This window comes from Hylobates moloch, unplaced genomic scaffold, assembly GCF_009828535.3.
Source record: "Hylobates moloch isolate HMO894 unplaced genomic scaffold, HMol_V3 SCAFFOLD_1, whole genome shotgun sequence".
NCBI classification, from domain to species: domain Eukaryota; kingdom Metazoa; phylum Chordata; class Mammalia; order Primates; family Hylobatidae; genus Hylobates; species Hylobates moloch.
In genome coordinates this window covers 101,556,720-101,572,827 of record NW_026652276.1, presented here as the reverse complement: position 1 = coordinate 101,572,827, position 16,108 = coordinate 101,556,720, and the positions used below count along the sequence as shown (strand labels likewise).

At 53.1% G+C, this 16,108-nt stretch overlaps 1 protein-coding gene across 5 annotated transcripts in view; it reads left to right on the top strand.

Annotated features, from left to right (window-relative positions):
• DTX2 (deltex E3 ubiquitin ligase 2) overlaps positions 1-16,108 on the top strand; it is a 43,618-nt gene that overhangs the window by 15,564 nt on the left and 11,946 nt on the right. For 2 of the 5 annotated variants that reach the window (XM_032756205.2, XM_058443760.1), the window contains 3 exons: positions 3,644-4,000; positions 5,747-6,386; positions 15,329-15,429. In XM_032756205.2, the coding sequence (XP_032612096.1) occupies positions 3,733-4,000; positions 5,747-6,386; positions 15,329-15,429 (1,009 nt within the window). In that variant the 5' untranslated portion in view covers positions 3,644-3,732. Of the gene's footprint in view, positions 1-1,388; positions 1,533-3,643; positions 4,001-5,746; positions 6,387-15,328; positions 15,430-16,108 lie in introns of those variants that run through there. The other 3 variants (XM_058443763.1, XM_058443766.1, XM_058443752.1) reach the window with 3 other exon arrangements.

The following is a 16,108-nucleotide window of genomic DNA, read 5'->3' as shown; positions in this document are numbered from 1 at the left end:
TTAGATGTAGGTATGAAAGGTGGCGGGCTTGGTGTGAGTAGGAACAGTGGCTGGTCATGGAGGGGCTTGTGTGCCTTGTCATCCTCTGGAGTCTCCAGTACCCTCCTAGGGCCTGGGCCATGGCGCGCCCTCCATTGGGGAGGCTGTGTGCCTTCGTGGAAAGTTTTAGCTGAAGTCCTCGCCTATATTTCCCAGGCTGTTTTGCAGAGTTGTGAGAGTTGGTTCATCCGGGCCATGAGGACATGTTGGGACATACCCCGTGTGCCGATGATGGAGGCGGCCCTGGCTGCCTGAGAGATGCGTGACACCCAGGAGTAATTGGCTTGGAAGGCAGTCCTCTGATTTGTACCTCATGTGGTTGCAGAAACTTCTAATTGAAGACACTGAGCTGAGCCATTCCACCCGCCCGCCCGCCCGAGGGCACCCCAGGTCTGATCTTCGAGGCGGGTTGTGGGCTTTTGTCGGAGGAATTGGCAGCTCTCTGGCGGGCCTGGCACCCACAGAGCTGCCAATTCCTGTGTTCAGAGTTGTTGCAGGCCTGACTCACCTGTGTTCTCATGCTGTGTACTCTGGGCTGCCCTTGCGGCCGTTCCTCCTTGAGACTGAAAGGGTGGGCAAGTGCTAGGGGTGAGGGGCCAGGAGAGGCAGAGGGGCCAAGATGGGTTGACTCTCTGCTGTATGCCTAGTGCTGTGTGGGCACCTTATACACACCCGTCTGTGTTATCCCCATGAAAAGCACTTAGGATACATGTTGATAACTCCATTTTCCCAAAGAAAGTAAGCTTGGAGAGCTTAGATACTTCCATCAAGATGATACGATAGCCAGGCATGGTGGCGCGTGCCTGTAGTCTCAGCTGGGTGACAGAGTGAGACCCCTGTCTCTACAAAAAATTAAGAGATCACTTGAGTATGGTGGCACATGCCTGTAGTCCCAGCTGCTCCGGAGGTGGAGGCAGGAGGATGGCTTTAGCCCAGGAGGCCGTGGGGCTGCAGTGAGTGGTGATCGCGCCGCTGCACTCTAGCCTGGGTGACAGAGTGAGACTCGGACTCTAAATAAATAAATGTCACTTTTATTAAGTAGTGTATGTGTGACCTTGAGTTATTCAACCAAGGTCACACATACACGACTAAGAGGCAGCACAGAGAACAAACCCAGGTGGGGTCTGGCTCTAAGGCCCATTTTCTTAGCGAGGAGGGCTCAGTCTGAGCTTCACCTTGGGCTTCACTTACAGGCCCTGCTTAAAGAGGGGGAAAGGAAAAGGAGAGAACGACCATTGTGTCCCAAGCACTATATACCCTCATTGTGACAACACGCCCATGAAGGACCCTGGCCAGTAGGGCCCCCCCTGATACAATCTGGTGATTCCCAAGCATACACATCATGTTTTATCCCCATTTTGCCGATGAGGAAACTGAGACCCAGGTAGTTACAGTGATGTCCTCATAGTCGCATGGCTTGTGATAAGACGGGGACCCTGGGCTTCTGGTGTGGTCCCAGACTGTACTACCCCAGCAAGGTTTCAATGAGAAGGGTAAGACCACCTTCCCTGGAAGGGAGACAGATCTGGAGCAGTCCCTGGAAAGAAGCAGGCCTGGGCTCTGGCATCAGTGTGCACACACACGCTGCATCAGCTCTGATTTTTTTTTTAGATGTGGGAGCTCTTGTCACCGAGGCTGGAGTGCCTTGGGATTATAGCTCACTGCAGCTTCTAACTCCTGGGTTCAAGCCATCCTCCCGCCTCAGCCTCTTGAGTAGCTGGGACTATTGGCATGCACCTCCGCACCTGGCTAATTTTTAAATTTTCTGCAGAGATGGGATCTCACTGTGTTGCCCAGGCTGGGCTCAAACTCCTGGGCTCAAATGACCCTTCTGTCGAAGCCTCCCTAAACACTGGCAATACAGGTGTGAGCCACCACACCCAGTCCCCTTGACCTCTTTCAGCCTTGGTTTCCTGTCCATAAGTGGGAGAAATGTCACCTTGGCAGTCTGTGTGGCTTAGGAGAGACAAGTACATTTGATATTGGTTGCTAAATGTTGGACCCTGGACCAGCACTCCAATAGCCGGTGCCCTGGGGGGCGGCCATCAGGTGGGGCATTTGCAGGCCTCTTCTTATTCAGACAGCTGCAGGTGCTGAGTGGAATCATTGTCCACATTCACTCTGTCATTCTGAAGTGGTGTGTAGAACATTCTAGAACACTCACCACGTGGCACGCCCCTGCTGGGTCCCAGCGATGCAGCTGTGAATGAGGTAGGCTTGGGGTTGCTGCCACCTGGGGAGGAGCAGAAGGACTGCGGTCACAGCCACACGTGGATGCGGTTACTAGGGTTCTGGTCGGTGCTGTGGAGGGTGCAGAGGGTGTGTGATGGATCATCCTGAGCAACGCAAGCTGGGCCTGGAGGACGTGGAGTGTTCGCAAGGGAAGAGGGTGGGCTGGAGTGACTGCAAGGAGAAGGTCTCGGGAGGTGGGGAGCTCAGGATGTGGGGAAGAGTTCCCTGGGCCTGGTGGCCAGTCAGCAGGGGCCAGGCGGGGGAGTGGGTGCAGAGAGCCTTGGAGAGGCCAGAGAGGGGTGATTCGGTGCCCATCTAGGGCTTCCTTTTTGGTTAGCAATGCTTCAGGGCACCCTGGAGACATGAGGAGCTGGACCCTGTTCTGTAGTTCCCAGCTCTGCCCCTGTTCCCTGGGTGTCCCAAAACCCCTGCTCCAAGACATGGTGGGTTCTCATCTTCAGGACGGTGGGTGCTAATAGGGAGGCTGAGTTGGGTGGATCACCTGAGGTCAGGAGTTTGAGACCAGCCTGGCCAACATGGTGAAACCCCGTCTCTACTAAAAATACAAAAAATTAGCTGGGCGTGGTGGTGCATGCCTGCAGTCCTAGCTACTCGGGAGGCTGAGGCAGGAGAATCACTTGAACCCACCTGGGAGGCGGAGGTTGCAGTGAGCCAAGATCACACCATTGCACTCCAGCCTGGGCGACAAGAGTGAAACTCCATCTCAAAGAAAAAAAAATTAATGCATGATGAAACTCACTAAGCAGTTGGGTCAGAGGGGAATTATCAGTAGCAAGAAAGAAGCTGGGCTGGTGACTAGCACCCGGAATTTACGCTGCTCTTTCTTCATGGGCCTGTGCAGCGGTAGGTAGGCTGCAGGATTGACTGAATTCTTCCTGGCTGCCAGAGCAAAGAGGCAGGATCAGGTTCTTGATTCATGATGCCCTTAAGGTGTTAGGGGAAGAAAAGCAAGCGTGAGACCAGGCGCGGTGGCTCACACTTGTGATCCCAGCACTTGGGAACGCTGAGGCGAGTCGATCCCTTGAGGCTAGGAGTTTGAGACCAGCCTGGGCAACATAGACATCATCTCTACAAAAAGTAAAAAAAATCAGCTGGGTGTGGTGGCGAATGCCTATTGTCCCAGCTGCTCTGGAGGCTGAATTGTGAGGATTGCTTGAGCCCAGGAGTTTGAGGCTGCCGTGAACCAAGATCGCACTGCTGCACTCTAGCCTGGGTGACAGAGTGAGACCCTGTATCCAAAAAAAAAAAAAATCAGTTGCGGAAAAGCATCATGTGTTTCCCCTGCACTGAGGCTGACTCTGCAGGGCTACTGATGTGCATTGGTAACTGCTGGTGTCTGTCCTGTTCACAGATCTGCCGGAGGCGCTGGGCAATGACCCCGGGACTCCAGGCCAGAGGGGTCTGAAGCCGTTTGGGAAAGCAGCGGGACTCCTTGGGAAGATGGCCATGGCCCCAAGCCCTTCCCTGGTACAGGTGTACACCAGCCCTGTGGCTGTGGCCGTGTGGGAGTGGCAGGATGGGCTGGGCACCTGGCACCCCTACAGTGCCACCGTCTGCAGCTTCATCGAGCAGCAGTTTGTCCAGCAGAAGGGCCAACGTTTTGGGCTTGGGAGCCTGGCCCACAGCATTCCCTTGGGCCAGGCAGACCCCTCGCTGGCCCCTTACATTATTGACCTCCCCAGCTGGACCCAGTTCCGCCAGGACACCGGTAAGACGCTGTCTGCCTCTCGCACATATCTGGGCGCCGTGCCTGCTTTCCCACAGGCTCTGCGCCAGGTGTTGGGGTGATGGATGTGACTTACAGAGCTTCTGCTCTCTCCCTGCAGCACACGTGGTGGTGGGTGGGTGCAGTGAGTGGGAGCATCCACATAGGTTGAGTGCAGCTCACAGTGGGAGAGGCACTGTGGGAGGCCCTTCCCCTTGTCTTGCAAAGCAGAAATGCCTGTCCCGACCGCAGAGGTTGGAGGGTCTCTTTGGCAGGCAGGCCAGCATGGAGGTGGTGCGTCATGCGAGTTCAGAGGCCCTGCCCCACCACTCAGTGGCTGAGTGCCCTGGGCAGGCAACTGCGCCCCTCTGCATGTGTGCGTTTCTACTTTTTGGTCTGCGATGTGTTTTGATCTATTTTTTTTTTTTTTTTTTTTTTTGAGACGGAGTCTGGCTCTGTTGCCCAGGCTGGAGTGCAGTGGCGCGATCTCAGCTCACTGCAACCCCTACCTCCTGGGTTCAAGCGATTCTCCTGCCTCAGCCTCCCGAGTAGCTGGGATTATAGGTGTCCACCATCACACCTGGCTAATTTTTGTATTTTTAGTAGAGACAGGGTTTTGCCACATTGGCCAGGCTGGTCTCGAGCTCCTGACCTTAGGTGATCTGCCTGCCTCGGCCTCCCAAAGTGCTGGGATTACAAGCGTGAGCCACCACGCCTGGACCTGCAGTGTGTTTTGATCAGTATTATTGAGAATGAGGTACCAGTTTCCTCTCGGAGCCATCCCTTCCTCTAATCCGGTGGTTGTCACTGGGGGTGATTTTGTCCCCAGGGCCATCTGACAATGTTTGGAGACATTGTTGGTTGTCACAGCTGAGTGGGTGGGAGGTGGGGGTGCTCCTGGCATCTGTTGGGTGGAGGCCAGGGATGCTGCTCGCCATCATGCAGCCCACCGGGCTGGCCCTGCCATAAGGAATTATTAGTCCACAGTGTCACCAGTGCAGAGACTTGAGAAAGTGGTTTTTCCTTTTTTTTTTTTTTCAATTTTAATTTTAGTTTTATTTTAAAAAGTATGGGGTTTTTTTTCTGTTTTTGTTTGTTTGTTTGTTTGTTTTTTGTAGAGACAGGATCTCCATCTCCCTGTGTTGCCCAGGCTGGTCTTCAACTCCTGAGGTCAAGTGATCCTCCCGCCTTGGCCTCCGAAAGTATTGGGATTAGAGGCTTGAGCCATCACGCCCAGCCCTGGAAACTGTGTGTTTTCAGGAGTGTCGTAGAGTCTCTGAAAACTGTGGCTGTCAGTCAGCTCCCAAGTCGTTACCTTCGCGGTGTGCGAAGTCAACTGAGAAAGATAGCAGACAGGATAAATAATAACACAGAAATTGCATATTGTGGCAGAGAGCAGGAAGTATTAACCGGGGAATGAAAGTGGCAGGTGTCATAGAGGTCGATTTGAAGTTAGCTAGGTGTGGTGGCTTGTGCCTGTAGTCCCAGTTATTCAGGAGGCTAAGGCAGGAGGATCACTTGAGCCCATGAGGTCAGGGTGGCAGTGAACTATGATCACATCACTGCACTGCAGCCTGGGCAACAAAGGAGTACTCTGTCTCTAAAAATAAATAAATGAACAAATAGCAGCATGACTGTGTACCTACTGTGTTCCTATTTGTTTATTTTGGTTGTTGGAAGAAGAATTTGAATGTTCCCTGTATTTTGGGGATGCTAGCAGACTAACCTTTTGTTTTCCTTCGAAAACAGGCACCATGCGGGCTGTGCGGAGACACCTGTTCCCCCAGCACTCAGCCCCTGGCCAAGGTGTCGTCTGGGAGTGGCTGAGCGACGATGGCTCCTGGACCGCCTACGAAGCCAGCATCTGTGACTATTTGGAGCAGCAGGTGTCCAAGGGCAACCAGCTCGTGGACTTGGCCCCCCTGGGGTACAACTACACTGTCAACTACGCCACCCACACGCAGACCAACAAGACTTCCAGCTTCTGCCGCAGCGTGCGGCGCCAAGCAGGGCCGCCTTACCCGGTGACCACCATCATCGCTCCGCCAGGCCACACAGGCATCGCCTGCTCTTGCCACCAGTGCCTCAGCGGCAGTGGAACTGGCCCCGTGTCAGGCCGCTACCGCCACTCCATGACCAACCTCCCTGCATACCCCGCCCCCCAGCACCCCCCACACAGGACCGCTTTTGTGTTTGGGACCCACCAGGCCTTTGCACCGTACAACAAACCCTCACTTTCTGGGGCCCGGTCTGCGCCCCGGCTGAACACCACCAACCCCTGGGGTGCAGCTTCTCCCTCCCTGGGGAGCCAGCCCCTCTACCGCTTCAGCCTCTCCCACCTGGGACCGCAGCACCTACCCCCAGGATCCTCCACCTCCGGTGCAGTCAGGTATCGTGAGCAACGGCCGCTCGTTTTGTCTGCCCTGTGTTTCCGCTCTTACTTAGCTGGGAAGACTCACCCCAATTCCTGCAGATGCGGCTCCTGCCCCTTGGTCCCTGCCATGGCATCTCATTTGCATGTGCCATGTGGGTGCCGAGATGCCGTGGCCGTCCAGAGCCTACCTGACCCCTTGTACCCGAGTCCTGGTGGTCACCACATGGGTTAGAATCTACAGTCCTTTCACTCACGATGATTAAGGGCCTCCACATGGAGCAGAGTTAAAGGCCTGTGGCCTCTGCTTGCGGGCTGCACGGCGAGCATTGTGCCCGAGAACACCGGGTCACTGCCTGTGCACTGACTCCCGCCATGTGCCAGGCCCTAAAGACCCAGAGACCAGAGTATCAGCCCTTACCCCTGAGCCCCAGTCTAGTGCAGGGGGCTGTCAGCACGGTGTGAGGGAGGGCAGAATGTGGAGCACTTGGCAGTGGTTGCAGGTGGCACGGATGACCTGGCCCCCATGCTGATGCAGCCCAGCCCAGAGTGCCTGGTAGAGCGCTCAGCTCTTTGAGAGAGAGAGAATGATACCATGGGCCCAGTGCAGACCAGAGCGGGTGGCATTTAAAATGAGATTGGTCGGGCACAGAGGCTGACACCTTTAATCCCAGCACTTTGGGAGGCCAAGGCAGGAAGATCATTTGAGCCCAGCAGTCAGAGACCAGCCTGAGCAACATAGCAAGACCCCATCTCCACACAAAAAAATTTTTTTAATTAGCCAGGCATGGTGGTGCACACCTGTAATCCCAGCTACTCAGGAGACTGAGGCAGGAGGATCATCTGAGCACAGGAGGTCAAGGCAGCAGTGAGCTGTGATCGCACCACTGCACTTCAGCCCCCTAGGTGACAGAGAGAGACCCTGTCTTAAAGCTGGGCCCAGTGGCTCATGCCTGTAGTTCCAGCACTTTGGGAGGCTGAGGTGGGCGGATCACCTGAGGTCAGGAGTTCGAGACCAGCCTGGCCAAAATAGTGAAACCCCATCTCTACTAAAAATACAAAAATTAGCCAGGCGTTGTGGCCAGCGCCTGTAATCCCAGCTACTTGGAAGGCTGAGGCAAAAGAATCCCTTGAACCCAGGAGGTGGAGGTTGCAGTGATCCAAGATCGTGCCACTGCGCTCCAGCCTGGGCAACAAAGAGCGAAACTCCATCTCGGGGGAAAAAAATAAAAAAGATAAAATGAGGAACCCCCCCAGGATTTCCCTGGATTCAGCCAAGGTGAATGTTCTGGGCTGGCCATAGCCCTCTGACTGTCTGGCTGACTTGGGGCTTCGTCATTCATCATTGAGAATGTTGGGCTTGGAGCACAGTTTAAGAATTCAGAGTGGTAGCTGGGACAGGGCTTTCCGAGAGTGCCGTGGTGCGGGTGGTGAGGGAGTGGGTGGGCCGGGGGCCGCCCTGGTTCCAGGGAGGAGATCATCTCCTTTCTCTGCACTGACCCTGGTCAGCATCCTGCTGCCTCCCTGCTCACCGGCCCACCCCTGCCCACCACACCCACATCAAAGGCTGAAACTTCACAGGGTGGTTGAGACCTCCTTGGCAGCTTCTTGGACCTCTAGTATTTGTTCAGACTGGGTTTCCGAGGACCCTGCCAGCTTGTGTAAGACACAGTGACAGTGCCTCCCGCTCATTGGTTCATGTCATGTGCCAGGCCCTCTGAACAGGCTGCGTGAGTGACTTCACTCATCCCACGATGCGCTCAGGCTGAGCAGTGTTCTTCGCTTACAGGAGAGCACGTCCAGGCCCATGAGGTTGGCGACACAGCCAGCAAGTGGCAGAGCTGGGATTCAGCCCAGGCCCCAAGAGTGGGCTATCTGGGGCACATGGGGAGTTATTGACGTTCCCAGGAAGGCAGGGGTCTCTTTTAATACATTTTAATTTTATTTTATTACTATTTTGAAACACAGGGTTTTGCTCTGTCACCTAGGCTAGAGTACAGTGGCGCAATCATGGTTCACTGTAGGCTCGAACTCCTGTGCTCAAGTGATCCTCCTGCCTCAGCCTCCTGGGTAACTGGGACCACAGGTGTACACCACCACACCCGGCTAATTTTTCAGTTTTACGTAGAGGCGAGGTCTTGCCATGTTGTCCAGGCTGGTCTTGAATTCCTGGCCTCAAGCAATCCTCTTGCCCCAGCCTTCCAAAGTGCTGAGATTATAGGCATGAGCCACCACACCTAGCCCAAAAGGCCTCTTGAGGGATGAGCTAGGAGGAGGCCAGTAGACAGGAGGGTGATGGGCCTTGGGTGAGTCAGAGTTTTCCTGGGCATCTTCTGCCAGGAGTTGAGGCGCGTGCATCTGAGATCTTTCTGGGAGTTGAGAGTACAGGAAGGTGTCATCAGGGCTCTCTGAGGACATAGACATAGGCAAGCCAGGCTCAGGGAGGTGCTCCCCCAACTTCCCACCCTGAGTATCTGGGTCAGCCTGTTTCAGAGAACAGTGTGCTTTATCTGCCAGCCCAGGAGGGTTCTTAGAGGTGCTGGGACTTCTGTCAGCTCTGTTCCACCCAGCCTCCTGGAGCTTCTTAAGTTCTTAGGAATTATTTTGAGGCAAATTTCTAGGTAGTGCTAGAGCTGGGATTCTGGAGTTAAGTCACTTAATGTGGCTTTGTTCCTTTCTCCTGGTATTGGGCCCCGTTGGTCTTTCCTAAACCATTTCCGTTTCTCCCAGTATTTCTCTGGGTCCCCGTCCCCAGCCTGAGGGCCCGCAGAAGTGCTGATGTGCGATCTACCGGTGTGGGCCAGGCAAGTTACAGAAAAGAAGGTGGATGGGCCAGTCTATCTTCCCTTGGTGCTGGGCTGGGCATGCTGTGGCTTGCCCCACATTGTAAGTCAGGAGGGAACCAGGCCAGCAGGCTCCGTTAGTGGAAACAGCCTCAAAGGGGCCTGCCTCCTGGGGTAGGTGTAGGTGCATCCTGATTCCTTTGGTTTTCTTGGAGCTGGGAGGGGTGTAATTCACCTGCACGAGCCTATCCATGCGCTGAAAAACAGGCTTTTCCCCTGCCTGATTTGTAGTGAGGCCCCCTGCAGTTAACCTTCCTCTGATGGGTGTAGAGCCAGATGGGGCTTAGTAAATACCTGACCTCTTAACCTAGCAGGCGGCAAGGTTCTCACAGCCAAGTGCATGTCACCAGCATCAGGTGAAAGTTACCTTGGATGAGAGAGGGCAGGCAGGGCAGGCAGGGCCTGTCTAGAGCCAGCGCCATGGGCTGGGGAAGCCCGAGAACCGACTTTTTACTGGCAACCACTGGAAATACCATGTGAGCGTGTGAAATCGAAAAATTTCCTGGAACTCATGCACAGCTTCCACGTGTCCCCTGGGAACAGGCCGTGATACAAGAAAGCGTGTCATCTGGGGCTGAGCTGCTGGGTGGCAGTAGATTTCCTGGTAGCTGAAGTTGATCCCTTTAAGCATCAAAACTTGTGTTTTAGTGATGTTGGATGGAAATGTTTCCTAAATGTGTCATGCATGCTCTTGTCTCCCTTAATGGAGAGGGTGTGACACTGCTTAGCACTTGGATGGCTTGGGGTGGTAGTTATGACCAGCAGTCTGTCACAGCTCAACGAGGTGAAGCCTGTGGGCGTTTTGCTCTGTGCTGAATGGCTCAGTGGCCCTACAAAACGGTGCTCAGCTCTTGGTGGCTTTCTGTTGTGGCGGGCTGCTGCTGCTGCTCTTGCCCTTGCGTCTAAAAGAACTCACTTCCTCTTCCTCCTGCTGCCACCTGTCTTTTGGCTTGTGGGATTGGAGTCATGGGGCCCAGATGGAGCCTTGCTCCTGACTTACGATAGGCCCTGGGTCTCTTTTCTTCTCTATTTTTTTCTTCTTTTCTTTTCTTTTTCTTTGTTTTTTGTTTTGTTTTGTTTAAGAGACAGGGTCTCCCTTTGTCACCCAGGCTAGAGTGAAGTGGCGTGATCATGGCTCACTGCAGCCTCAAACTCCTGGGCTCAAGGGATCCTCCTGCCTCAGCCTCCTGAGTGGCCAGGACTACAGGCTTGTGCCAGCCACTGTGCCCAGCTAATTTTTTAAATTTTTTGTAGAGACAGGTCTCACTATATTGCCCAGGCTGGTCCCAAACTCTTGGCCTCCCAAAGCACTGGGATTACAAGTGTGAGCCACTGTGTTCTGCCTCTTCTTCCTTTGAGCTGAGGGAGGATTGGACTGGTCAGTTTCTGAGGTTGCCTTCTGCTTTATTGTTGCTGTGGTTTTCAGGATGTAGTTAGGGCCCTACAGGAAAATGCCTGGTGGCCCTTAGGGCCTGGCTTTACCTCCCTCTGCTCCTCCAAGGCCTGGACCCCATGGATATTTGACCTGGGTCTCACCACTGCCCTGGTGGCCTTTGGGAATCATCCTCATAGGTAGAGGAATTGAGGCTCGGGAAGGGGACTTGCCATGCCCAGCACACACGGCTTTGAGTGGGAGCATACGCCTCTAGCATTGTCTCCAGCCTCTAGCTCATGGGACTGGCTGCCAGCCCCAATCCCAGAGGGTGTGGACTTGGAGAGGGGCTTTGGATCTCCTTCCTCTCTGGCCTCCTGGCTTTGCCCCTCGCCCTGCGTAGAAAACTCGGAGTCCTCATGTCTCACGTTTCCCACTCTGGGATCTCCTGGAGATGGTCACAGACAGGAAAGCCAGGGAGGGCCTAATAGGTGGACCAGGAGTCTGGGAGAGGAGGAGGGTGCCGGAGGCCATGACTATAGGGACTTCTCAGAGAAGGACGCTTCAGGGGGCAGTTGGTGCCCGCATCGGGCAATGTTCTGCAGGTCCGAGCCCTCTGAGGATGGGGAGGGTGATTGATAACCTCTGATGTTCCGTCCACCCCTGGGGACCCGCATCTTGGGAACCTCTGAATCCTTGTACGGTTCAGTTCCTAGAGGTCACAGCAGGGACACACACCGGGGAGGAACTGTGATTATATGGGGGAAGTGGTGACATTTTTAGAGCTTTCTACAGAACATTCTCCTGGTTCTTGCTCTCCATTCACAGGGTGAGCGCGCATTGGAAGCCTCGCTGTGCTTCTGCTTTCTCCTCTGGTCCTTGCTTAGAACGGAAGCAAGCCTTCTCATTCAGATATGTGCCTCTCCCTGGTGAAGGAAGACCTCACTTCCTGGGATTTTTCTGTGGGATGGAGCAGCCAGGGACCCCATCTCTGGCGGGGGCAGGGCGGAGGGGGGCGCACCATGGGCTTAGAGCCCCTCAGGGCCAGTGATGCCTAGCCTGCTGCATAGCCCATTTGTTTTGTAGACTTGCAGTGCCAAACTTCAGCTTTCTGGGCTCCAACTACAGGCTTGAGCTCAGTGCTGCCCTAGAGGGTCCTGAATGCCTTCACTTACGGAACCTTAGAGTTGCGGAGACCATCAGAGATGATCCACTTTCCTTTAAAAAAAAAAAAAAGAAAAGAGGGCTGGGCAGGGTGGCTCACACCTGTAATCCCAGCACTTTGGGAGGCCGAGGTGGGTGGATCACTTGAGTTCAGGAGTTCAAGACCAGCCTGACCAATGTGGTGAAACCCCGTCTGTACTACAAATACAAAACTTAGCTGGGCGTGGTGGCAGGCGCCTGTAATCCCAGCTACTGGGGAGGCTGAGGCAGGAGAATTGCTTGAGCCTGGGAGGCAGAGAGGTTGCAGTGAGCCGAGATCACGCCACTGCACTCCAGCCTGGGTGACAGAGTGAGACTCTGAGAAAAAAAAAAAGTGGGGGGAAGAGTTGAAACTGGCTGAGGAAGGGGAGGGGCTTGCTCCAAATGAATGAAACTGAGTGTTAGGTAGAGCCAGGACCTTGACCCAGGTGTCCAGACTCCCTGCCCTTCTTAGCATTGTCAGGGCCCCCAGATCCACTACCAGCCTTGCCTTTGGATCAGGAGTAGGCAAGGAGAGCAAGAAGCTGCTCTTTGCTTAGCATGGCCACAGAGGCAATCCTGTTTGAGAACAGTCAACAAACAAACTCAAACAGGCCATGCATGGTGGCTCATGCCTATAATCCCAGTGCTTTCGGAGGCCAAGATGGGAGGATCTCTTGAGGCCAGGAGTTTCAGACCAGCCTGGACAACATAGCAAGATTCTGTCTCTCTCTCTCTCTATATATATATAAAATTAGCCAGGTGTGGTGGTGCTCACCTATAGTCCCAGCTACTCAGGAGGGTGAGGCAGGAGGATCACTTGAGCCTGGGAGGTGGAGGCTGCAGTGAGCTATGATAGCACCATTGCCCTCCAGCCTGGGCAACAGAGCAAGACCCCAACTCTATGGGCCCAGCATGCTTCCACTGTGTCACTCTACCGGCATGACCCTACCTCTAAAAAAAAGAAATATGATGACTTAAGACCAAATGAGTGGCCAGGTATGGTGCCTCATGCCTGTAATCCCAGCACTTTGGGAGGCTGAGGTGGGCAGATCATCTGAGGTCAGGAGTTTGAAACCAGCCTGGCCAACATGGCGAAACCCCTGTCTCTACTAAAAATACAAAAATTAGCAGGGTGTGGTGGCTCATGCCTGTAATCCCAGCTACTTGGGAGGCTGAGGCACGATAATTGCTTGAACCCGGGAGGCAGATTTTGCAGCAAGCCAAGATCATGCCACTGCACTCCATCCAGCCTGGGCCACAGAGTGAGACTCTGTCTCAAAAAAGATAAATCCAAAGACCAAATGAGTGACTTGAACATAATCATTGTAGGGAACAAAACCCTCATATTAAAAAAAAAGAACCTTTATTTTATGGTAATTAAGTTTCCAGAAAAGTTAATAAAAATAGTTGCGTTTCCATATCTCCCTCATCTGGCTTCTGACATTAACATCTTTCATAACCATGGTTTAGTTGTCAGAACCAGAAAATTACCACTGGTTGGCCAGGTGCAGTGGCTCACTCCTGTAATCCCAGCACTTTGGGAGGCCAAGGCAGGCGGATCACGAGGTCAAGAGATCAAGACCATCCTGGGCAACATGGCGAAACACCGTCTCTACTAAAAATACATAAATTAGCCGAGTGTGGTGGCATGCACCTGTAATCCCAGCTACTCAGGAGGCTAACCTGGAGGCAGAGGTTGCAGTGAGCCAAAGTCCACTGTGATCCAACCTGGCAAAGACAGGATCTGTCCTTACCACTGGTATAATACTCTTAACTAAAGTGTTTTTTTTTTTTTTTCTTCATTTTTCACCAGTTTCCCACTACTGTCCTCTTTCTGTCCCAGGATCCAATCCAGGGTCCCACTTTGCTTCCAGTTCTTATTCTCCCCGTCCTCCTCTGGGCTGGAATAGTTTGTCAGTCTTTATCTTTCATAACCTTGTTACTTTCAAAGAGGTGCTTTGTTGAATGTCCCTTAATTTGAGTTTGTCTTGTTTTCCCATGTTTGGACAAAAATAATGCCCTTTATTATTTCTTTTTTGACAGAGTCTCCAGTCTGGGCTGGAGTATAGTGGTGAGATCATAGCTCACTGCAGCTTTGAACTCCCAGGCTCAAGTGATTCTCCTGCCTCAGCCTCTCAAGTAGCTGGGACCACGGGTGCATGCCACCACACCTGGCTAGTTTTTTATTTTTTAGAGATGGGATCTTGATTGTTGCCTAGGCTAGATAATGCATTTTTGACATTAAATCCCCCCAAAATGGTGTTGCATCCCTCCCAGAGCATCCTATCATGGGGTTTATGATACTGACTTGTCTTTTACTGGTGATGAGGGTCATGATCATTTGCTAAAGTGGTTTCTGCCAGGTTTTTTCTCCTCTAAACAGGTGCTATGCTTTTTTTTTTTTTTTTTGAGACAGAGTTTCTCTCTGTCGCCCAGGCTAGAGTGCAGTGGTGTGATCTCGGCTCACTGTAACCTCTGCTGCCCGAGGTTCAAGCGATTCTCCTGCTTCAGCCTCCCAAGTAGCTGGGATTACAGGCGCCTGCCACCACGCCTGGCTAATTTTTATAGTTTTAGTAGAGATGGGATTTTGCCATCTTGGCTAGGCTGGTCTTGAACTCCTGACCTCATGATCCACCCACCTTGGCCTCCCAAAGTGCTGAGATTACAGGCGTGAGCCACTGCACCCAGTCATTTTTTTTTTTTTTTTTTGAGACGGACTCTTGCTCTGTTGCCCAGGCTGGAGTGCAGTGGCACGATCTCAGCAACCTCCACCTCCCAGGTTCAAGTGATTCTCCTGCCTCAGCCTACCGAGTAGCTGGGACTACAGGTGTGTGCCACCATGCCCAGCTAATTTTTTGTATTTTTAGTAGAGATGGGGTTTCACTGTGTTAGGATGGTATCAATCTCCTGACCTTGTGATCCACCTGCCTCGGCCTCCCAAAGTGCTGGGATTACAGGCGTGAGCCACCACGCCTGGCCTGAAAGCCTGCATTTTGATGACCTAATGAGTGTAAAATATCTTTTTTTTCTTTTTATTTTCTTTATTCACAACAGGTATGAAATGATTGTTTTCAGGGTCTTTTGTTTGTTTGTTTGTTTTTGTTTTTGAGACAGAGTCTTACTCTGTCGCCCAGGCTGGACTGCAGTGATGTGATCATGGCTCACTGCAGCCTCAACCTCCTGGGTTCAAGCCATCCTCCTGCTTCAGCCTCCCAAGTACGGGTGCGCACCACCACACTTGGCAGACTTTTAAAATTTTTTTTGGTGATGGAGTCTCACTATGTTGCTCAGGCTGGTCTCAAACTCCTGGCCTGAAGTGATCCTCCCACCTCATCCTCCCAAAGTGCTGGGATTACAGGTGTGAGCCACCGCACCCCTCCTGAGTCTCGCTGAATTGCCCAGGAAAACAAAACCAAAGGCCTCCACACAGAGGCACCCAAGGAGCGTGAAAGCGCAAAGGCACCTCAGTGACTCCCACCTGGCCATGACGCAGTGTTTCTCTCGCTCTCGTTTCCAATAAGTCAGCGGCGCGCCGTAAGCTCTGCTCTTTTCTCCCCCAGTGCCTCCCTCCCCAGCGGTCCCTCGAGCAGCCCAGGGAGCGTCCCTGCCACTGTGCCCGTGCAGATGCCAAAGCCCAGCAGAGTCCAGCAGGCACTCGCAGGTAGGTGCCTGCCCTCAGGCTGCAGAGCAGTCTGTGCCCTGCGGGACTCGGTGGGGAGGAAATTGTGATGTGGGGCCTTGTCACCCTCTGGATCCTCAGGGAGAGCCACAGGGGCTCCCTGGGGGAGCATTCCCTCTTTCTGGTGATGGTGTCACCCCAGGGTGAGCCCAGGCGCCCCTCCTTTGGCTCTCTGGCGACATGGGGCCTGATGACGGTGGGCACTCCGGTGCAGACCTTTTCACATCCTTTAACATTTTTGCATTGAATTGCATTATATTTAAATTGTCACTTTCCTGTCCTGAAATGCTTTAAACCGTTCCTTAAAGGGGCCCCTGGGGAATTAATAGACCTATTTCAGCTGTAGTTACTCTTACATCTTGAATAAGAGGCACCTTTTGGGTCCAACCAGATCTTTTGCTGTACTTAACCGTACATCTTACATCTTGGAACTGTTTTGGGTTTGGTTTGGTTTTTTGTGAGACAGAGTCTCGCTCTGTCACCCAGGCTGGAGTGCAGTGGCACTAACCCAGCTCACTGAAGTCTCGAACTCCTGGGCTCAAGCAATCCTTTCACCTTAAGAATCCTTAAAAATACCTACTGCTGGCCCCCACGCCCATTCTGTTTTAGCAGCCTGGCTAGCAGGGTTTTCAGAAGCTCCACAGGTGGCAGGGTTTTTTTT